At 42.1% G+C, this 22812-nt stretch overlaps 1 protein-coding gene across 1 annotated transcript in view; it reads left to right on the top strand.

Moving 5' to 3' along the window:
- Positions 1-22812, top strand: part of AGXT2 (alanine--glyoxylate aminotransferase 2) — a 206065-nt gene that overhangs the window by 39447 nt on the left and 143806 nt on the right. The window contains exon 4 of the mRNA XM_069220773.1: positions 3066-3189. Coding sequence (XP_069076874.1) covers positions 3066-3189 — 124 coding nt within the window. The remainder of the gene's footprint in view (positions 1-3065; positions 3190-22812) is intronic.

Below are 22812 nucleotides of genomic sequence, written 5' to 3'. Positions count from 1 at the left end.
TGAGCATTTTTATTGGCACCTAAACTAGCGGGCAAAACAAAACCAAGTCGGTTGAAAGATTATTTTTTGTTGTTGTTTATTTCCCTATTGGTATATGTTTGTGTGCCCACATTGCAAGTAACATTAACTAAAAAGAAAAGGAACAGAGACAGGAAAAGAGAGGAGAATTCCTCAGAAGAGTCAAAAGAGAGCCAGGAAGAAAACAACAGAAGATAGATCTAGAAGGAAGAGCAAGGAGAGAAAAGTCTTATGACAGTAGAAGACAGCCGCAAACCAAAACTACCTCAGATGAGTTAGGACCCAGAGCAGGGGAACAGGAGACAAAGAACTTTAGACAAGAGAAGACAGAAGAATAGAGAAACTAGTATAGAAAAAAAAAATGAAAGAAAAAGAAAACCAGAGAATCTTACCATTCCACCAACAGTTGTGTTTCTCTTCTTTTCCCACATGCGCATCCTGAGAGTCCACCTGGAAAGAAGAAAAAGAGAAAGGAGGAGCACCTTGGGAATACCAAACAGCAGACCAAAGGAGCACATAAGATGATACTCTATGTTCCATTGATACCATCCAATAAACAGACATTTTCATAATATACCAATGCCTACGAGTCATCCTTACAGTATCCCCTGTTACACCTAGTTAAAGGCTAATACAGCATTAAGGTGTTGAGATTTTTCGGATGAAGCAGCTTTCGGACACCTTGAACACCTACATTGTCCAACGTGTTATCTACACAACCAGCCAATACCTCAAAATCAAATAACCCTTCTTTTTCCAGGGAGTTTTTCACTTCTCCAAATACCCTCTCACCATATACAGTCATGCATCTTTCGAAACCAGTGCGTACAGTCATAGCATGTTGTGTAGGATTTAGCATGTGAGGTTTGATTTGGTATGATTTAATGTATTCAATGTTCCTACCTCCATCATTCCAAATCCAGTTGTAAACCGATCTAGAAAAAACATAATTTTATTTCTGAATAGGTTTACAATAAAATGATTGATTACTTATATTCATAAATGTAAGGACTGTTGGAGTCTACAATCACCCTTAGGGCATGCAGCATATACACATTTGTGTTCTAATATTAGTGAAAAACTCAGTATTCTAGCAGGACTAGGTAGGTTGATGAAATGCAAGGAAAAAAAGGGGTGCTAAAATATGCTCTGCTTTAAACCACTTGTGGTTTTAACCTTGGAACACCACCATTGTTTGGTAGAAAGTTTGACCCTACCCCATGCTGAAGTATGTACTTTAAAAAGGTCAGTTTAACTCAGCAGTGCAATTTATTCACCCAATCAAACATTGAGGAGGGATCAATGTAAGAGGAATAATTGGTTTAGGATGTCCTAGCCTGACCTTGCTTGATGTGGATTCAATGAGTAAATGAGCAATAGTTGAACACCTCTTTCTAAAAACTAGTTTGAATTAAATGGATCATTTCCTTGCTAATTGCTAAGGATTCCAATTTATTTAGCAAATGTCTTGCAAAAACGTCTGATTACCATCTATGATAGATATAAAATTAAAACTCTTTGGTTTATCAGCTGTAAAATTAAGCTTCGCCAAGAGGAAGAAATAACACATTGTTTATCAATATTAACAAACAATGCCGTAGAGCTCTGCAAGACCAGTGGGGGCTTGTTTATAATTACCACCTAATGATATGGGTGCCAAATTAACCCACGCAGAGTCTGCAGCGTTTTCATCACACTTGCTGCAATACAAGTAAAAGATATAACATTGCTATATAAAAAAGCTGATGTGATAGTGTGTTACCACTTTATGAAAGGTAGTTCCATGCCCAAGCTAGTTCCATGTCCTATTTTCCAAAGGTGCTTTTGTCATTTATTTTCATGGCCCCAAACTGAATGGGACCTTTCTGTTCCAATTACTCTTTGCACCACAGAAACCTCTCACTTACTCTTTGATACATCACCGAATGCTCACCCTTGTTCTTTCAGTACTGGAAGTGTGAGTAAACCTCAAAGAAGACTTCCTAAATTTCCAAACGATAATTTCTTATGAATTGTGCTCGGAGTTTAACTATTGAATTTTGTTTACTTTGAGTCATGATTGTGTCAGTATGGGATGCAATGCATTTGACCAAAGTAAGTAGTCTGGCCTCAATTCGTAATGCTAGTTTTAGTCATAAGATTTTGTTGATCTCAGAGGCTGTGAAGTCCCTTGTACCAGGCAAGACCCACAGATTACCTAAACAATTAAACATATAATTGTTCCATCTGAGTACTGATTTATTCCTTAATTCGGGTTGAAGATAAAATAGTTCAGTAAAGTCAGTGCAGTTTACCCAGACCAATTAAGACTGAGGACTTGTGGATGATAATCACTGTCTTCTGATTGTATTAAGGAAGACTGAGACCTGAGGAAAATCAGAAGCTTGAAATAAGCTGTAATCAATAACAACATTTAGCCCATGAGAGTTGTGGTTATGTTGGGCAGTAAGGTCGCCTGATATGATACTCAAATGATTTTTAATGTATCAGATTTGAGATTCCATATGTTAACATAATAAGAGTACTTCTAGTTTGATCCAGATTTCGGTGCATTAAAGCATTGACTATAAGAATTTTCTTAATTAGTAAATCATCATAGTTTGAGAGAGTTTGATGGTTAAAATTGCTTTGTGAGTTGTACCAACAACTTTGCCATCCTTATTATCGTGTTCATTAATTTTCCTGTTTGAAATGGGATTGTGGTTCCATTTGGGCTTCTTGCTGGTAAAATGCACGAAATCAATTATTACCCAATTTTCTAAATCTAGTAAAAATGGGTGGACACCATGTTGTTTGAATGTGGCTACAAACCCACTAATGATAACGCACAAAATAATGAAACAATAATACAGTGTCACCATTTACTAACAACGTCTATAGAGCAAAGGGAATGATGGAACATGGCACAGCAATTTCCACACTTCTTGATACCAAAACGAAGTATGAGACAGTGTGCAACTAAAACTATCTCCGTCTTGGAAATTGCAATTATGTTTTTGCAGTTGCTTTTCAGCATGCATTTGCATTATATCAATTTTGTTATCTAGGAAAGTAACAGTAGCGGCACAGAAGCAACTTGCTCGTCTGTGGCACACAACCAACATTTATTTGCATCCGAAAATCCACGAATATGCTGAAAAGCTGACAGCGCTTCTCCCGGAACATCTTAAGGTATTTAGTACAACTTTTATAAGATTCCTGTAGATATTTGTAGGAAGTAAACCACAGATTAAATTTGATCATGTATTTTCATTTCTTTAAAAAACTGTATTTCTTATTTCCCTCTTTCTATTTCAAATACAATTAAAAACTTTCTATATTGACCTTTTAACCTAACAGAATTATATTTTAGGTCTCGGCTACGGCGAGCTTAAGCTGATGTTGGTAAAACCTATTGTTTCCAATACATAACATGCAATTAGAATGGACTTTGCAACAACAGCTTGCATATGATTTGATGGTTTTGATGTCTTTCACAGTTGTCCCTGATTCGATTCATGTGCTTGTCCCATCCATGAGCATTTCGGTCTCAAAGTATTCTGACTCAGTGAGTTGTATCCTTCCACTGAATACTTGAGCGGACCCTTTTAAGGTCTGACCTTTGAGCTAACTTTAGCTGCATTGTCAGGCCATTGTATGCATTACAAAAACTTTCATAAAGAATAGCGGTACATAGGGGGACTTTTGGTCAACGGATTTCACCTACTGGGCTGCTAAATTGTCATTCAGAATTTTCTTCTGCCAAGCGTAGAATAGAGCATAGAGCAGTAAATCAGCACACTTTACCAGCTGGCTTCATTCGTTCACTTTTAGTAACTGCACAACTTCTGTGCACTTTGTTCACATCCGCCTTAAATAGTTTCTTTCTCTTCGGGTTCAAATCTTGATAAAAGTGTGCCTTTTCATTCTGTTGATTAATTTATGATAATTTTAATTACCAGCAACCTATTTTGCCTGCACCTATTTGAAAAATGTGTTACAACGTGTTTAATTGACATTTCAGAAGTGTTGCTGTCTGCCATTTACGTGCCTAGTTAGTTGCCAATGTATTCATATGTCTGTCATATGTTTATAATAATAAGAAAATGCATGGCACAGGTAACAGCCTTTTTTCCAAATACTTCAGTAGTGAAACAGCTGCATCAATGAGTTTTGTTACAAACACAAGGTTGCAACATTAGATGATACCTTATTTTCTTTTTTCTTTTTGTGGCATATGCTTGCAAAAATACGAATGACTTAGCCATTGCACCTGCTTGGCAAATCTCTACTGGCTTTTCCAATGCTCATTTTTATGTGTTTTTTCTGCTTGCAACATTCAAATATGATCACTCCTGCTCTTCACCTTAATCCGCTCCCCACCCCAGCGGCTGGGTGACTAATGGAGCACTAAGGACAATATTGCTGGTTTTTAAACATTTCAGCATGCTTCCCCTATAATTAATTTTTTTTTTAAATATATTTATTTTATATGTATTTCATACCCGACTTTAAGATGTCAGTGCAGCACAACTCTCGGATTATTGTCAATATGGGTTTCTGGGCAATCAATCACAACCAGGAAGTAGTCCTAGAAAGATTGCTTGCTTCTCATCCCGGCCAAGTCAGCATGGGTGGAGGGCAAGAGACCAGAGAAGAGAAAGCAGGTTTCTGACTCTTCAAATGAGAAGTCTGCTCTGCAGGTTGCAGCAATATCAGATCTGCCTAATTCTCCACAACTAGATATCCTGCAGAACATAATTAATAAAGCTTTGGAGGCAGCTTTCAAAGGAGAGAGGGTTCTTCACTTTCAAAGAGAAAGCTTTCTCCTACTCCTCAAGACACAGATACTTCTAATGAGAAAGCAGAGAGGCCAGTTCATTCATTTCTGGCCTCGTCATCATTGGTAACATCTGCATCTCCAGCTGGCAATCCTTCTGGCTCTAGTGTTTCTACCTCCTCCTCTAAATTTCCCATCTTTGTCAGTGAAGGATAGCAACTGTCTAGCTCTAGCACCTTGGAGATTAAAAGAGAAAGACGGATGCCTCTAGGTTGCTCTCATGACATTACTCTCTCTCTATTCAAATTTTCAGCAGACCTGCACTCCTTGAAGTCTGTGATATACACTTGACTATTTTTTCCTCCTGGTGTCTGTCGAAGAATCTTGGGGCTTCTTCATTTGAGGGAAATTCAGTTCTAGAGTTTCTAAGGGATGCTGGGTTTGGCTGCCTCCACTCTATGAAGCAAGTGGTCAGCTATTAGGGCCACTAGGGGTTTGCAGTTGAGTCACGTAGACACTTTAGCTAAAAGGCTTTGAGGAGTGTTATCTTGAGAATACCAGTTGGCCACTCTCCAGTTCTGGACTGGGATCTCCCATTAGTCCTAAATTGTGTAAGAGAAAACCCCTTTGAGTATCTAGGCTCTGTCAATGTAAATTTTCTCACGTACAAAGTACTTTTTCTAGTGGCTATCACTTCAGGAAGAAGGTTGTGTGAGATCTGGGCTCTTCTTTCTCATGGCCCATTCACAAGGCCCCCTCTTTTGTTTCCAAAATCACTACAGTTTTTCATTCCTGTATTTTTCCCATCTGACACAGAAAGTGGTTGTGTTGGCCATATTGAGAGGGTAGAGGAGAATTTTTCATCGGCAATGGGGACATCTAGGAGCCAAGAGGGATCATTTACAAGGTTCACTGTGAAGAGGAAGACAATTACTTAGAGTAATGAAGCTTACTGTTAAATATTTCAAGCATTTCTCCATAGCTGACCTGTTTCTTGCTAATGTATTGAACAAGTCAGCATGTGGATGAACATGATTTTAAAATTAAGGTATGCATCAATTGTTTCTTATGGTATGGAAATTTTGAAAGTTTGGTAAATCTTGAGTCCAACATTAATTTTTCTGTATAACGTTTCTAAATAAATATTTTAGAAGAGGTTATAAAATGTTACCAAATTCCTATCAACCTTCTCATCAGCCTGTACATACCTGCTGTTGTAAACTAGCCTATCCGTTAATGAAAGTACTGAACAGCGGTAGTACTATGTCAAAGTACGTAATAGCAAAGGTTTGGCTGGATATCCTCACTATGTCCTACCTGATGAAGGATCATTAGTCTTGAATAGGCATCTGAATAATGTCTTATCCTTGGTGGTTATTTATTTATTTGCAGTTATATATAGTGCAAACTCAGCCCAAGGGCACATTTTCTTTTTTCTTTTTGTTGCATATACTTGCAATAACTCTTTACATGAGCATATTTAATTTTTGTGGGATATGCTTGTAATACAAATTACTTAACCTTCACACCAGCTTGGTGAAGCTAAATTACACAAGGTCAAGTTCATATTTTTTTAGGCACAGGGAAATTAAGTGAATTCCCCACAATCACAAGATGTTGAGCCGATGCTGGAACTCAAACCTGGTTCCCTAGTTCTAACATCGACTGCTCTAAACATAACACCACACCCTCTCAGCATCTTTGATGAGTACTGCCTTTGAAATGAAAGGGAGGAGAGAACAAAATAATGTCTTTCTAACAACCAAAGCCTATGTCATTTTGGAATTGGGGAGGTCTGTTAAATGTATTTTAGTTTAGGGAGAGCCTCACATTGGACCACGTCGAGCACAGATGCACCATTTCAAACACAGATTTTCGCAATGTAAAGCCTATCTAGGGCCCACTGACTTTGTAGCCAATCTTCATCTTGAATACTTTCCTGATTCCTGAAGTAAGAAGCAGTAGTCGTTTCCTCTTGTGCCAATATTGCTCTTAGACTGAAGTTAAGTGAAAGTAAAAATTGAACTTGAAAATGTAGTTTCAAGTTGATTTCCGGTTGCCTGCATTCAAAACACTGCTGCTCACATTTGCACTTGGAGTTTTGCCTTAACAAATTAAATTACTCGAATGGTCTGCTTTGAGTAAAAACAATCCAACTGAAATGTTCGTTGACTGCCCACATTAAGAGGTAGTGCCTCACACATTCATACCCTTACTGCCCCTCCTGTTCAAATTTGTATTTTTGTGCTCAGAAATTACCTGAACAGACACTCAGTAAAAAGAATTGACCTGAAATGCTGCTCGTGTTAAAAAATTACCTGTATGGTACATTTTGCATCAAAATTTCTCCCTGAAGCTATGCAATGCGGCAGAATGGCATAATCTCTGTAATTTTGCATACATTTTGTTGCACAAAATTACCAAAATGATGCCAAATATGCTGCTGTAATTCACATTTTGCCCAGGCCCACCATAAAAGTGGCACCCATAGGATCCCTCCTAAGAACGTGTTCTGGACCTGCCGAAGAAGAGAAATTAACTGAACCCTGCTTGCTGATCCCTAAGAGGAGCCCTGAAGGACTGGACCTGTCCCCTCTTGTACCCTGGGCAAAGAAGTGGACTCCAAGGTTCAGTGGGCTGACCTATACCCATTTGTCCGACAGCCAGATGGAGTAGTCACTGTCATAGCCAAACCTATGGTCCGCCCTCCATCTAATTGGGAGGGCGGCCCACTAGCTTGGTGGTTATGACAGAGTATGCTTACTGTCAAGATATAAATCAAGCCCTAAGTCAGAAGGCAAAATCTGTGAGTGAGACAAACCTACTTGCTGTATCCAACTTGCGCTCCAGGTTCAGTCGGTCAGGAATCGTGCTTATGACCCATTCTACCCCTCCCATAGACTATTATAGGCTCTATGTGCATTGTTGGTGCTGTTTTTACTTGAACTTTAAAATTAAAATTTCATGTCTTCTGTTCCCCTTATTGCTGTGCTGTTTTGGTACTTCATAAATATTTTTTAAATTGCCCTAAGTTAGGCCTATGTGCTTTGTGTCATAGTTACCAAGGGTTGATCCCAGGTTTATGTAGTGACTTTAGGTTTCACCCTGTCACGTTAGTGTAATTTTTCGTTGAGAATCACCCCCACTAAAAATCCACTTTCTTACAGGCACCCTATATATTACTAGGCTGCCTCTGATCATAAATCAGCCCACTACCTCATTAAGCCCATTTGAGCTGAGCGGAGTCAGTCAGATGTTAGCCATGTATGCGTTTGAATGGCTGGTAGGAGGGCTGAGCACAAAGATAAATTGTGCACCACCTCAGCAACACCACAAAGCATAAAGCGAGAGGGGATGCTCTCTCTGCAGTAGGGGTGGCATCTTACCACAGATGGGTAACCACATGTTAATGTAGGGCCTCTTCAGCAGAGCTGCAGAGTCAGAAAGTCTCTCAGGACAGTGCACCTCAGAGAGCCTCAGTTTACCATGGAATCCTTGTCCTTTGACCCTGCACTGCTTCAAGCCAGACTGTAATGCGAATATTTGGCCATTAAATGTACTTATCAGCAATGTCACAAAAAGGGGCTAGAGAAATGTGAAAAACCTCAAAGTGAAAGGTAAGACAAAGGGGAGCAGGAATGGCGACAAAAACCATGACCAGACAATGGTTGATTTTAGAAGGTAGCAATGAGGAAGGAGGGGAAGACAAACCACATGAAGGAGAAGATCTCAGAAACTGGGAAGGAGACTTAAAAATTAGATTAAGTGAGAGGAAGAAGAGAGCTATAAATCTTAAAGAAGGGACACCATAATAGGGAGGAATGAAAAGAATTGAAGAAAAGGGTAGAATGCAGAAGGGTGCATGAAAAAGAAAGGGGTTAGGAAGATGCGCAAAGGAGGGGGAGTTTGAGAATTGAACAAACGGTTGTGAAAAAAAAGAGGAAGTCTGAACAGTGGACTAAAAGGAGACAGGAAGCTAGGAAAGGAGACTGTAAGAGAGCAGAGAGAAATATGTGAAAATGGAAAGGAAATAAGTTAATCAAAAATAGAAGAGACGGGTGATAGTTTGATAGTGACGTTATAGAGAGAAAATGGGTAAGGTACTGCAAGGGTAGAGGAGATAGAGAGCTGAGCAGGGATAGAGGAACTGGAAGGAAAGTGATGCCCATGGTTGAAGTCGGCATCACTAGTGGTGGGTGCTGGGTGAAAGATTCCTTAGGAAGATTTTGGAAACTGTTTCCTATCACTCAACAAATTAGCCGTTTGTATTGACTGTGCAGTAGGAAACAGCTATGTGATTAGTTTTGTAGGTATATGAGTCTACACAGACCTCTTTCTTTGAGTTGGGGTGACCACCTGTCTAGAATTTTATAAGACAGCACATTATTTTAGGCTGAGAGCTGTTTTTGTTACCACTCCATTAACAAAGGCCATCAGTCCCATAGTTCTGGTAATGTAGACTCTTTTCAGAGGTGGTCTTAGTCAGACGGAACTCTGAATCTGTCCAAAAGCAACTTTAAGGGTGCCCTTGAGTGCATATCTCACCTGGGCAGTATAGCATGACAAGAGTGTGTGCAGCTCCTCTACCGCTGTCTCTGAAACTCTTGGGGCCTGTGAAGATTAAGACCCCACAACAACTTCATTGTCACCCTCCTGCACCAAAGTGCCTTCCAACTGGCTTACACCACAAACATTGGTGACCCTTTTCCACTGCTTGCAAACTTCCACAGTACATGGGGCAGATAATGAGCAGCTGATAAGAGCGCCCATACCTTACAGAGTAGTTGTGATTACAGGGTAAGCATGCCAGGAACAGCAATTGCTCCTTACAGCATTTGGTAGAGAAAGGGGATAGAGGGGAAGGCTCTAGAGCAGTTGGTGCTGCAGTGGTAGCTTAATCAACTGTAGTACCCCCAACTAGGCCATCACCTTGATGGCATTGAGAACATTTTTAGTACCCTTTTCTTTCTCCCACTCAAACTCTGTTACCAGCCTTAATTTCTGGACTTACATCTAAGCACCACTAACTTGAAAAGGTGAGCACCCAACATCTCTGAAATGGACATAGCAAGGAGACCTGGAATAGGACCTGGAGAGTGGTTGCAGTCAAAAGAGGATCAAACTGCAATACGTTCTGACTCCAGGACGTCGTAAGATGCTAGGATGAGATTCAGTGTGGCACTTTTATCATTCTTATTAAACATAAGGTGCAATCACAGGTAATGTTTTTAAACAGGAGAGGCTTATTTAGATATAATTTATGTAGGCCAGATAAATTATTGAACAACACAAAAAGAACAACCCAAGAACAGATGTTTCCAATCAGTCGATAGTGAGCTACCAGTCACCCCGGACACCTTTCAGAGTTTCTCACAACCTTGTGTTCATTTTTAAATAAGCATAGGGCCACATTTTACTTAAAAAGTTAAGGGAGGCTGTGTTTATCTTATGCTATTATCATCAACTGCAGATAACAGGACCTGGTAATGAGCAGTGCTCAGTCAGATTTATGACCGCGGCTGGGGCACAGAGGTGAAGAGCTGAAGCACTGAGATATATAACTCTTTAAAAAAAAGTCCTTGTCGACTCTATATTGGAGCATATGAACAAAAATATGTTGCTGAATACTATTAAATGAAAGAAAATGTAAATGAAAAGCTACCTTAATGATTAAGTTAACTTTTCATTTTAATTTTCTCCCATTTCAAAGTATTTCATTTACAAACAGCAGGCATCTTGATTACAGTGGCCAGTCGACACAGTGCCATATTTATGACAGAAAAATACAGTTATGTTTTTTAATGGGAGAAATTTAAATTGAAGGAAAACATTTCTGTGCAGCATTGATTCTTAGTGCTTTTCTCTACTTTCGATTAAGCCAATTACTTCTTAATGCTTTATGAAGCATGTTTATTCACTTTAAATTCCACCCATTTAGACACATTTCTCTGTTATAAACATGGCACCAAGTCTACAGACCAGTGGGAGCAAGTTGCTTGCTGTTTACAAAATGTGACTCTTGGAAATGGGACAAAACATGACGAGTTCAATGGATTACATAGAGAGTTATAAGTTAGCTATTTAGTTTTATTTTCTCCCATTCCAAAATGTCGCACTTACACACAGCAGGCGTCTTATTCCCAGTGGCAAGTAGACACGGTGCTATATTAATAACTGAAAAATACAGATTTTATTTTAGGTGGGAGAAATTTAAAGTGCAGAAAAATGTTGCATATTCTGAACATTTTTGCAGAAAATGTTTCTGCTCCTTAAATTTCTCCCATTTAAAAACACGGTTGCATGCTTGTCTTTTACATGTATTGGGCCACATATGGTTAAAGGTATGTTCTGTGGCACAAGTACATATGACACATGCTCTCAATCACCCGTACACATATATCCCATTTATATGCACACATGCTCATAGATTCCCAAAGACCACATTCTCACTGACACACATGGCAGCCCTGTCATAGTGCCCATAATAAAAATATTTTGTTGAAAACACAGGCTCTATGTACATTAGGATTAAGGTCAATGAGGCTGGGCATGGTGGTGCCTAGTAACAGTGTGTGAGTTGCTGATCCTGCAGTAGCTCACAATGATTTTCACTATTGAGAAGTAGCTCTCACTACAGAAAAGGATAGAGACTTCTACCCTAGAACTTTATGTAGTTAAGATATGACTCCACACTATTTAACAGTACTGTCATGCTAAGGCACTAGGATCAAAATAATATTGGCATGCATGGATTTGAATATCCTTTGGCCAGAGTCATCACCTATCTCTGGAGATGTCTAGGTCTCTGCTCTTTTTTATGGCCAGTGTTTCTCAATGCCACTAGGTGCCAGGGATGTCAGGCGTTTGTCAGTAGCACTTGCTGAGAAATTGTTACCAAATACAAAACTAAAAGTCAACATGACTTTACAAACCTCAAAATTAAACTTTTGTTAGCAGGGATAAAGATTCAAAGACACTGTTAAAGTGGCCAGATAAAGGGGCTACAGGAGATCTGGTGGACAGTAACAGGGGCACCAGAGACAGTTACTGGGAGACCATAAGTTAATAATGCTTGAAATGGATTTGGTTCTTGAAATTGGTTTATTACATAGAATAGGATTAGCTAGAGCTCCAAACTGAATCTTGTAAAAAGAGAGGAGTACCCCTACGTTCGGTGACTCTTCAGTTCCATTTTCACAACTAGTTCATGATAGTAAGCACTTATAAAAAGACCTTTCATTGCAATCCACCCTGGAGGGTGTTACTGATTACCATCCTGCACCTACCCAGCTCACTGAACTTTGTTACTTTGAATGGTTTGATATTTTACTCTCAACCAATGATTGCTTCTATTCAGGTATCGCCTCTCTCGGGCCTCCACTCCACAGTTTAGTGAGTTGTGCTGACATATCATAAAATGATAAACGGAGCCAGGCAATGTGCTCAAGCATGACATTTCTTTCTAACAATTATCACAAACTGTGCTAAGCGATGTCATGAGAGTTGCCATGAATTGTTTTTGCTTACACGAGCAGTCTAAATCTGGGGCACACTTGATGTGAATAGCAGAGTTTGCACATGTGCTAAGAGTGATTTTTTTTTTATTTCATTTTTTCATTAATTTATAAAACCTGTTGCTAGCAAGTGAGTTCGCAAACTGCAGGGAACTGCAGTGCTTGCTTCGAACAAAGGCTGTGACGAAACTTGTTGACTACTGAAATTCAGTAGGTCATACACTGCATGTGGTCTCTTCACCTAACAGTTACTTTGAGAGGTAATGTAGTTCCCTTTTCTTCATGTCAGGTGACCAGGGTCGGGCTGGCAGTGCCTTAGAGGGCCGGCTTTAGCGCTGGTGGTGCCTTGTGCATTAGTTTTTTGGCGGACCCCTCCACCCCACCGCATGACCAACTTCTCAGATTCCCTCAATACCAACCCCCAAATGTGCCCCTCATCTCTCCATAGCCCCCCTTTCACATACCTTCATTTGTTTTAAGGTGCTTGTAAAGGCTGGCTTTACAAATCCACTCAGCTATCCACTTAAATATAGTTCAGTTCTTTGAGGAGGCATATTAATCCTCTACGTTACTTTATGGCGAGTCAAAGCTGCCCCTATACAAAACTCCCATCTCTCTCCCTAGCAGGAACATTAATCACAAGAGGTATCTTGACATTTTAAGTGCTTGCTGCAGGCTGGATGCACAAGGACCTTTCTAGCAGGTGCTTTTAAATCACAAGTTTCATAAGTTATTGCTAAACACAGCGCCCCCCTGAGGTCAGAGCCCCCAATCCAGGTCAGCACCCTGTGTGGCCGCACCACACAAACCACCCTAAAAACGGCCCTGGTGCCTTATAGGCTGATCTGATAGATCTGTCTGTGGGCCAGTTTTTGGGTGTTTGTGGACTTGTTTTATGGGCTGTTCGGTTGGTATTTACTGTTAGTTTACTGATGTTAAAACATACGTTGTCTGCAGCAAGCTCAAAGCCATGCAGTTTTCCATTCCTTGCAAAACACTTATACAGAGTGTCTTTACAAGTTCAAACCTGCACTGATTTGCAAATGTCGTCCAGTTATTTAGCTTTCTAATTCTCTAAGGGCCAAATGTATGAACATTTTGTTTGCAATTTCCTAAGTACACATTTTTGTGATTTGCAATTAGGAAATTGCAAACTGCGATCTACAAATGTGTCCTAAACACGTTTAGCGATTCCCAGTGTGTTGCGAATTGACCTACCTCATTAATATTCATGCAGTAGGTCACAATTTGCCTGCTCTTAAAAAATATTTTTACATCCATTCACAAAGGGGAAGGGACCCCTTCCCATTTGCGAATGGGTTACTACCAATTTGAAATTGCTGGTAACCTGCGAAAGTTTGGTGACCGCATTTCGGTTGCAAAACATTCTTACATCCCACTGCGTGTCGCTATTAGGAAGGGGTGCCCTTAACATGCCCCTTCCTAACACTGAATTCGAGACCCTATTTGAGATCCGGTAGTAGGCTACTGAATTGCAAAAAGGGCCTTGGTACATACCAAAATTGTTTTTAGAGATCGCAAACTGCCGGATTCTGTGAATCGGACCGTTTGCAACCCCAAACACTTTCATACATCTGGTACAAAGTCTTTGGCTATTGTTTTGTGAGGGCTTTTTAGAATGAGTTGAATATCTTCTTTATATTGATGGATCTTCATGCTGCTCTCTGCAAGAAGGTATCTGAAGAGGTTATAAATGATGGGAGGGAGAATGGTGTCTTTGGGTGCTCTGCAGGAGACAGGACGTGTCTGTCATCTTGTGGAACCTATTTGCACTAGCTGGTGCCGGTTGGTGAGGTAGGATATGAACCACTTCCTAATAGTGCCTGAAGTTCCCAAATATGTTTTCAGGGTGTTAATTATAGCAGGATAGTTGATTGTGTCAAAGGCAGATGCGATGTCAAGCAGGGCCTTGAAACAGGGTTGTTTTTGTCATTGAGGAGGAGGGTGTCATTGTCTACTTGGAGTGTGGATGTCTCAGTACTGCAGTCAATCAATCAATCAAGGATTTATAAAGCGCACTACTCACCCGTTAGGGTCTCAAGGCACTGAGGGGGGGAGCTACTGATCGAAAAGCCATGTCTTGAGGCGTTTCCTGAATGTCAGGAGGTCCTGGGTCTGGCGAAGTGGAGCGGGAGGGAGTTCCAGGTTTTGGCGGCTAGGTGCAAGAAGGATCTTCCTCCGGCAGTGGTGCAGCAGATGCGGGGGACGGAGGCGAGGCTGACGGAGCGAAGATTGTGGGTGATGGTGTGGAAGGTGAGTCTGTCGTTGAGGTAGGCTGGACCTCTGTTGTGGAGGGCTTTGTGTGTGTGGATGAGGAGTTTGAAGGTGATCCTCTTTAGTACTGGAAGCCAGTGTAGGTCTCTGAGGTGAGGGGAGATGTGGTTGTGGCGTGGAACGTCAAGAATGAGGCGGGCAGATGCAGTCTGGATTCTTTGCAGCTTTGTTTGGAGTTTGGTTGTTGTTCCTGCATATAGGGCATTTCCATAGTCCAATCGGCTGCTGACCAAGGCGTGGTTGACAGTTTTCCTGATTTCGGCGGGAATCCATTTGAAGATTTTACGGAGCATGCAGAGAGTGTTGTAGCAGGAAGAGGAGATGGCGTTGACCTGCTGAGTCATGCTGAGTGTGGAGTCCAAGATGAATCCCAGGTTGCGTGCGTGGGTGGTGGGTGAGGGTGCGGATCCTAGGGAGGTGGCCACCAGGAGTCGTTCCATGCGGAGGGGTTGGTGCCAAAGATGAGAATTTCTGTCTTGTCTGTATTCAACTTGAGGCGGCTTGATTCCATCCAGCTGGCGATGTTGAGAAGTCCGTTGTGAGGTTGTTCTTTGCCGTTGTAGGGTCTTTCGTGAGGGATAGGATGAGCTGCTTATCATCTGCGTAGGAAACTATGTTGATGTGGTGGGTTTGTGCGATGTTGGCGAGTGGGGCCATGTAGACGTTGAAGAGTGTGGGGCTGAGCGATGATCCTTGGGGGACGCCGCAGATGAGTGTGGAGGCTTCTGACCGGAACGGTGGAAGGTGGACTCTCTGGGTTCTGCCTGCGAGAAATAACGAGATCCAATCGAGTGCCTTGCCGCGGATTCCAGTGTTGTGGAGGCGTGTGCGGAGAGTGTGATGACATACCGTGTCAAAGGCTGCGGAGAGGTCCAGGAGGATGAGTGCTGCTGTTTCTCCTTCGTCGAGCATGGTCCTGATGTCGTCTGTGACAGCAATGAGTGCGGTCTCAGTGCTGTGGTTTTTGCGGAATCCGGATTGGGAGGTGTCGAGTGCCTTGCTGTCTTCCAGGAACTGGGATAATTGGGTGTTTACGATTTTTTCGATGACCTTGCCTGGGAAAGGGAAGAGGGAGATCGGCCGGTAGTTCTTGGGGTCGTCTGGGTCAGCCTTAGGCTTTTTCAGCTGGGCGTTGACTTCTGCGTGCTTCCATCTTTCTGGGAAGGTGGCTGACTCGAAGGAGCTGTTGATGGTGTTGCAGAGGTGGGGGGCGATGTTGATGTTGGCTTTATTGAAGATATGGTGTGGGCAGGAGTCCAATGGTGATCCATAGTGGATGGAGGCCATGGTTTTGGGGGTGTCTTCTATGCTGAAGGGGGTCCAGGTGTGGAGGAGGTGGGTGTTGCAGGGGGCGTTGGGTTCGTGGGTGTTTGTAATCAGCTGGTGGGTCTGGGGGTTGAATCTGTAGTGGATTTCTTCTATCTTTTGATGAAAATGGGTTGCGAGTGAGTTGCAGAGTTCCTGCGATGGTGGGGGTTTGTTGGAGCAGGTCCTGGGAGTGGAGAGCTCTTTGGTGATGGCGAAGAGCTCTTAACTGTTGTGGGATTTGGTGTCAATGAGGTTTTTAAAGTGAGTCCTTTTGGTGGTGCGGATCAGTTGGTGATGTTTGCGTATATCATCCTTCAAAGCGATGTGGCTGGAGTTGGTAAGTTCGGTGTGCCAGTTTTTTTTCCAATCTGCGGCATAGTTGTTTGGATTCTTGTAGTTCAGGGGTGAACCAGCTGGCCTTGTTTCTGTGGGGGTGTGTTTTGTTTTTTTGTGAGCGGTGCAAGGGTGTTGGTGTAGTCTTCTATCCAGCGATGCAGGTTGGTGGCGGCTGTGTTGGGGTCCCAGTGGATGGGGCCCGGGCGGGGGTGGAAATCAGTTGATCCGTTGATATTTTGCTTCAGTTGCATGGGGGGGTTGTGTGCGGTGGTGGTGAGTGACGGGTTTCTGGTAGGAGAAGTAGATGCAGCGGTGGTCTGTCCAGCTGAGTTTGGTGGTGTGGCTGAAGGAGACGTGGTTGCTGGCTGAGAAGATGGGATCGAGTGTTTGGCCTGCAGAGTGGGTGGGTGAGGTGACCAGTTGCTTGAGGCCGAGGTTGGCGAGGTTGTCGGTTAGGTTGGTGGAGTTGATATTGTTGTTATTTTCAAGGTGGAAGTTTAGGTCGCCGAGGAGGATGTAGTCCGTTGAGGTGAGGGCTTGGGAGCTGATGGCATCGGCGATGTTGTCGCAGAACTGCGATCTGGGGCCTGGGGGTCTGTAGACCAGTATTCCTCAGAGGATGGTGTTGGCATTGATGTGGATTTTGAAATGGAGGTGCTCAGCTGATTTGATGGTGTCGTGGGAGTTAGTGGAGACTCTTAAGGTGTTTTTGTGGACTATGGCGATTCCTCCTCCTGGTCTGTTGGTGCAGTCTCTTCTGGTGATCTTGTAGTTTTCTGGTATAGTTATGGCTATGTCTGGTTCCGAGGCCGAATTCATCCAAGTTTCAGTGAGGAATGCGACGTCGGGCGAGTATGTAGTCAGTAGGTCCCAGAGTTCAACTGCATGTTTGTGGACGGAGCTGGTGTTGAGCAGGATGCATTGGAGTTTGAAGGTTAGGTTGCAGGTGAAATTGCAGGCTTTGCAGGAGAAGGGTCCTTTGGTGCACGTCGGTGTGGACTGGAAGCAGATAGAGGAGCATCCTGGGTTGAGGGCATGCAGTTTGTCGGCTGTGTAATGGAGAATGGTGGTGCGGGCGTGTTGGCCTGGGCGCGGTCTTGGCGCGGATGGGCACAGACTGGCTTGCCTTTGGCACGCCAGTGGCACATCTGCGCTGCGGCCAGCATAAGGGGGGGGGAGGGTGTGGCAGCTGGGAGGAGGGAGAAATTCTTCAATGGGAGTTCGGTAGGGCGGGGCAGCAGGTGAAGAGCGGGAAGGAACAAACAACGGAGGGAGGGGGTTGGGCCGCGGGGACAGAGAGGCGAAATCCGGGGGAGAGCAAGGAAGGATACCCAAGGAAAGATCCCCAAGTGGCTAGGTAGCTGGCACAGTGGCGAAGGAGGAAGCGACCTGCCTGCAGGAATGCAGGGTCAGAGGTTGCCTCTCACATGGTGTCTGAAGCATGATTAGTACTCCTGTAGAAGACTGTTCCTGATGTATTTGCCCTGATAAGTTATTGGCAACGTAGTGACTTCATAACTAATTTTCAATCAGAGAAGAAACTTAACATATGTGCATAGCTACAGCATTTCTATTACTATTACCACTTGCAGTTCTTTTTTGGGTGATCACATAAGCCCTTGCAGAGAGATGTGCTACCAGGCCAGGTCTAAAACAAATGAAATTCCAAAAACATGGTTTGTCAAAGGAGGTAAACAAAAGCCTTGCATACTAGGGTACTCTGTGGGACTCTGTTATAAAATACCTGTCTGCAGGTTTTGACATTGCAATAACAATCTACCCATAAAGGCCTTCAGCTTTTACATATTATTTTCACAATATATAATGTGGGTGTATTACCTATCATAATGCTTCATAATGAACAAATCAAACCTATGGGATTTTACAATACTGTTCATAATGGCACTTTCAGGCAAACAGTGTCTGAGAGAAATGGGAGGTGTTTTGCAGAAATGTAGCAATTTCCCCCTCCCCCCCCCCCCCCCAAAAAAAAATGCCAGATCTCTGCTTTAGGTTGAGTGGCAGTTTGTGTCTTTCGTTTGTACCTTTTGGAAAGCAAGATAATGCAACCTCTAAATGACAGTCCATAAAGTCTGTTTTATTTCTTATTTCATCCAGGGAACAAAACCTGTCCACTGTTAACCTGACATCCTGCGACTCGATTCTTTCTATGTTCCAATCCTGTAATTTTAGGACACTGGATTTACTCCATATCACCTAATGGCCAGAGAAAGTTCCACATTCTTAAATCATAGCAAGTATATAATTCTAGTATTGTCTGAATGGACACTATGCACATAAAATGACCTATTAGCCTTAGTTTTGTGTACTTTTAGTTTGATTTTCAAAACAGCTTTCATTAGCCAAGAAAATAAATCAGTTGCACTCTTCTCTATGTCTGAATAATGGTTTTCAGCATCACCCAAAGAGGGAGAGGTCACGGTCTCCATTGCATCTCCCTGGAAGGAAGCCTTGCTTTAGAATCAGACAGCTTGGTATTTACCCTCATTCTATTTATTTACCTACCAGATTTTCTATATGCTTACTTGGGACATTTCTATGTTTGCAATGTACATAAATGTGACATTCGCATGACAAGGTTATGGGAAGCCGTTCATGTCAATAATACAGCTCCCCATATAGGACTCCTCCTGAAATGCATAGTGTGCTGCAAAATGAATATGGCACACACCAGAATTTATGTAATATGTGTCAAAATACATATTATACCAGGCAGAGTGAATCTGACTTGAACCAAAACAAATATGAAACCTGGCAAAGTGAATATGCTACTTAGTGATTAATATGTATAACACACGCTCCGAATTGAGTACATATATTAAAATATATATCAATCATACTGAAATAAATATGGCTCTCACTGTAAACAATATAGAAATCACTGAAACTAATACAATATTAATTAAAAAGAATGAGGCATTTATTGAAATGAGTTGCAGATGCTAAGAGGAATTTGACATTTTGAAATGTATTTGACAGATTGAAATGAATAAAAGTTACTGAAATGAATATATCATATACTGAAATGAATATAATACACAGTGAAAATAATATAACATATCCTGAAATGAACAATACATGATACAATTAATATGTATTGCGTTGAAATTAATATTACCCAGATTTCAATTAATGTGCAATATACAGAAATTAATAGATTATTTTAAATGAATATAGCTTTTGCTGAAATTAATATAAGCCTTATAAAATTGAATTTGACATGCCTTAAAATGAGTATGACCAAAGCTGAAATTATCATGAGATTTGTCAAAATTAATATGGCATGTATTGAAATTAATATGATACCTATTCAAATGACTATGATATTTGTTAAAGTGGACAGGTTGCATCTTAAAATAACATAACAAGTGTTAATATGAATATGGCATTGTTAGACATGGCATCCTTTGGCCTGTTTCCCCTGTCTTTTTGCCTTCTGACCTCCTGTTTTTATGGTATAGTGGACTTTCTTTTGGCTTGTTTATTGTCTCTGCACACTTTACCACTGCTGATCAGTGCTAAAGTTCAAGTGCTCCCTGTGTAAATTGTATTGTTGATTGGTTTATCCATGGTTGGCATATTTGATTTACTGGTAAGTACCTAGTGCAGTGCACCAGAGGTGCCCAGGGCCTGTATATCAAATGCCACTAGTGGGTCTGCAGCACTGATTGTGCCAACCACATGAGTAGCCCTGTAACCATGTCTCAGACCTGCCACTGCAGTGTCTGTGTGTGTAGTTTGAAACTGCCAATTTTACCTGGCAGTCCAAACCTAATTTTGTACTACATGTAAGTCACCCCTAAGGTAGGCCCCAGGTAGCCCTATGGGGAGGGTGCAGTGTATTTAAAAGGTAGGACATGTTCTGGTGTGTTTTACATGTCTTGATAGTGAAAAACTGCCAACTCCGGTTTTCCCTTTTGTACGGCCTATCTCTTTCATAGATTAACATGGGACTGCTTTTAAATATCTTTTAAGTGCAGTTTCCCATTGGTAGAAATCTGGAGTTTAAAGTCTCTGAACTCACAATTTAAAAATACATCTTTAGGTAGACTTGTTTTTTTAGCTAGTCTGTTTGAAATTGCCACTTTTAGAAAGTGGGCATTTTCTTGCTTTACCATTCTGTGCCTCTGCCTGACTGTGGAATCCACATCTGGCTCAGATTGACAGTTGGGCTGTTTGTGAATTCCCTCAATACAGTAACACAAAGGGAGGTGAGGTGTGTCCTGTATATCCTGATGAGTCCTCCTGGGCTAGAGTGGGGAGGGAGGAGCTGACATCTACACCTGAAAGGGCTGTGTCTGTCCTCACACCAGGCAGTCTCCAACCCCCTCGTGTGTGTCTGGTGCCAGGCCTGGGAAAGGCAGGATCTTGTGAACAACAGAGATGTTCCTTTGAAGGTGCCTACTTCAAAAGCAGAAATGAGTATAAGTAGTGGACCCAAAACCCCAGACTGCCAAGGAGGAGTGCTGCCCCTTTGCTGTGTGTGTTTTGCTGGGTTGCAATGAAGTTGCTGCTTCGGCCTTAAAGAAGACAAAGGCTGGACTTTGCTGTGGATCGTGCTTCTGAAGTTTCTCTAAGGGCTTGAAGTAGAGCTTGCCTTCTGTTGGAACTTTCAGGGATATCAAAGACTTCATGTTCATCTGCCGTTCAGCACTGGGAACTGTGTGTTTTGTGCTGCAACAGAAGAAAAACTCCCACAATGCCTTCAACAATGCCGCTGCCTGTACCGTGACCTGACAACGACACACAGAGCCATGCCCCGCTTCACACCGCAACCCTAGTCTCACCAACGCCTCCATCTGGCACTGATTGCACCGTGACATGTGGGCCCCACACTCCGCATCACCTTGCTCACACCGCAGCCTTGGTATCTCAGATGGCGACGCTCTACGCTGACACCAAAGATACTGCCTGCATTTTGGCCTGAGAACACTGCTTGTGAGGTACACGAAGCACTGTCCTGTCAAGCACCGCAGCTCCGGTCCTTGGCACTAGCGCCATCAGCTCCAGTATCATCAACAGACGCCCCTGTCTGCAGTGCGACCCGTGGGTGCTGAACGGAGCCCACCCCTTGTCGTACCACCGATGACAGCTCCAGCAACGACAATGCTGCCTGCACCACAACCTGAAGACGCTGCACCGTCCCGCTTCCCACCACAGCCCTAGTCTCACTGACACCACAGGACGTCATCACCGAACCGCTGCTTGCACCGTGACCTGCAGGCGCCACACGTCGCATCTTCCTGCTTTGCACTGCAGCCCGGTTGCCATCAATGTCAGCCCTTCTGACTTCATCATCAGCCCGGAGTTTGACCTGCAACGAACTCCGGAACTGATGCCCACCAATGCTTGCCGACGTCAGCGATGCCGCACTCCAGATCTCATTGCGAGGACCCCAACACCCTACAGTTCCAACGCACTTCCCGACACCGTAGCTGGCCGGCGACCTCACAGTCAGCCTGAACTGTTGGATTTGTTGTTCACAATGCCATGATAGTCCCAGACGGAGCTATCAACTTTCAGGGACAGTATTTTTAAGTAGATTTTTGCAAATGTCATATATTTTTTACTGTATGTTGGATTTTTCTCGTTTTGATCTTGTTTTCCACTGATAAATACTGGCTAATTTTCTCACACTGGTGTGGTATCCTTTTATAGTGTTTTCACTGTATTACTGTGTTATGTGAAAAGGCTTTACACATTGCTTCTGAGATAAGTCTGACTGCTCGTGCCAAGCTACCAAGGGAGTGAGCAGGGGTTATCTGAGCTGGGTTATCACCCTCACCTTGACTAGAGTGAGGGTCCCTAATTGGGTAGGATGTAAACTGACTGCGAACTAGACACCCCATTTCTAACAGACATCCATTGAAATAAATATAACATTGATTTAAAGAAATATAACACATGTTAAAACGAATATGAGATGAGTTTAAATGAATATGAGTGTCACTGAAATCAGTTTGACATGTTTTAAATGAATACGAGTAACTTTTAAATGAACATGACATTTATCAAAATGAATACTGCTTGATTTGAAGTTATATCATACACATTGACATGATTGTGATACATGAGGTAGAGGACCTAGTACTCAGTTATTACTGAAAAATAGTCAAAGGCTTTATCTTCCCATACTTGTAATATAAATCTTAGATCACATGATTCTATAGTCAGATCTTATTAAAATGATCATATTTTATTAATTCATATCAGGAGTCCAAATGGACTTCTTCAGGTATAAAAACATAAACATATAAAATCATGAATTATTATAGAATAAAAATTATCCACATCCTGGTTATTAGACATATCGCTAGACATGTTAACATCACATGCGAACGTCGCCAAAACCATCAATATTGGAGCATTTATGCTAAATTAACAATAAATGAATCTATAAATATTTCCATTTAACTATTGTCACCCTCAGAATTTCATTAAAGTAGTACATATGTGACCCAGAGACAGATACAAAATGTTTTTTATATTTACAATTAACTGAAGTTATAAGAATGCCTTGCATTAGATCATGTTTGAAAAAAGATTTTTTATTGTAAAAAC

Source organism: Pleurodeles waltl, chromosome 1_1 (assembly GCF_031143425.1).
Source record: "Pleurodeles waltl isolate 20211129_DDA chromosome 1_1, aPleWal1.hap1.20221129, whole genome shotgun sequence".
NCBI lineage: Eukaryota > Metazoa > Chordata > Amphibia > Caudata > Salamandridae > Pleurodeles > Pleurodeles waltl.
This window is presented reverse-complemented; position numbering and strand designations above follow the sequence as displayed.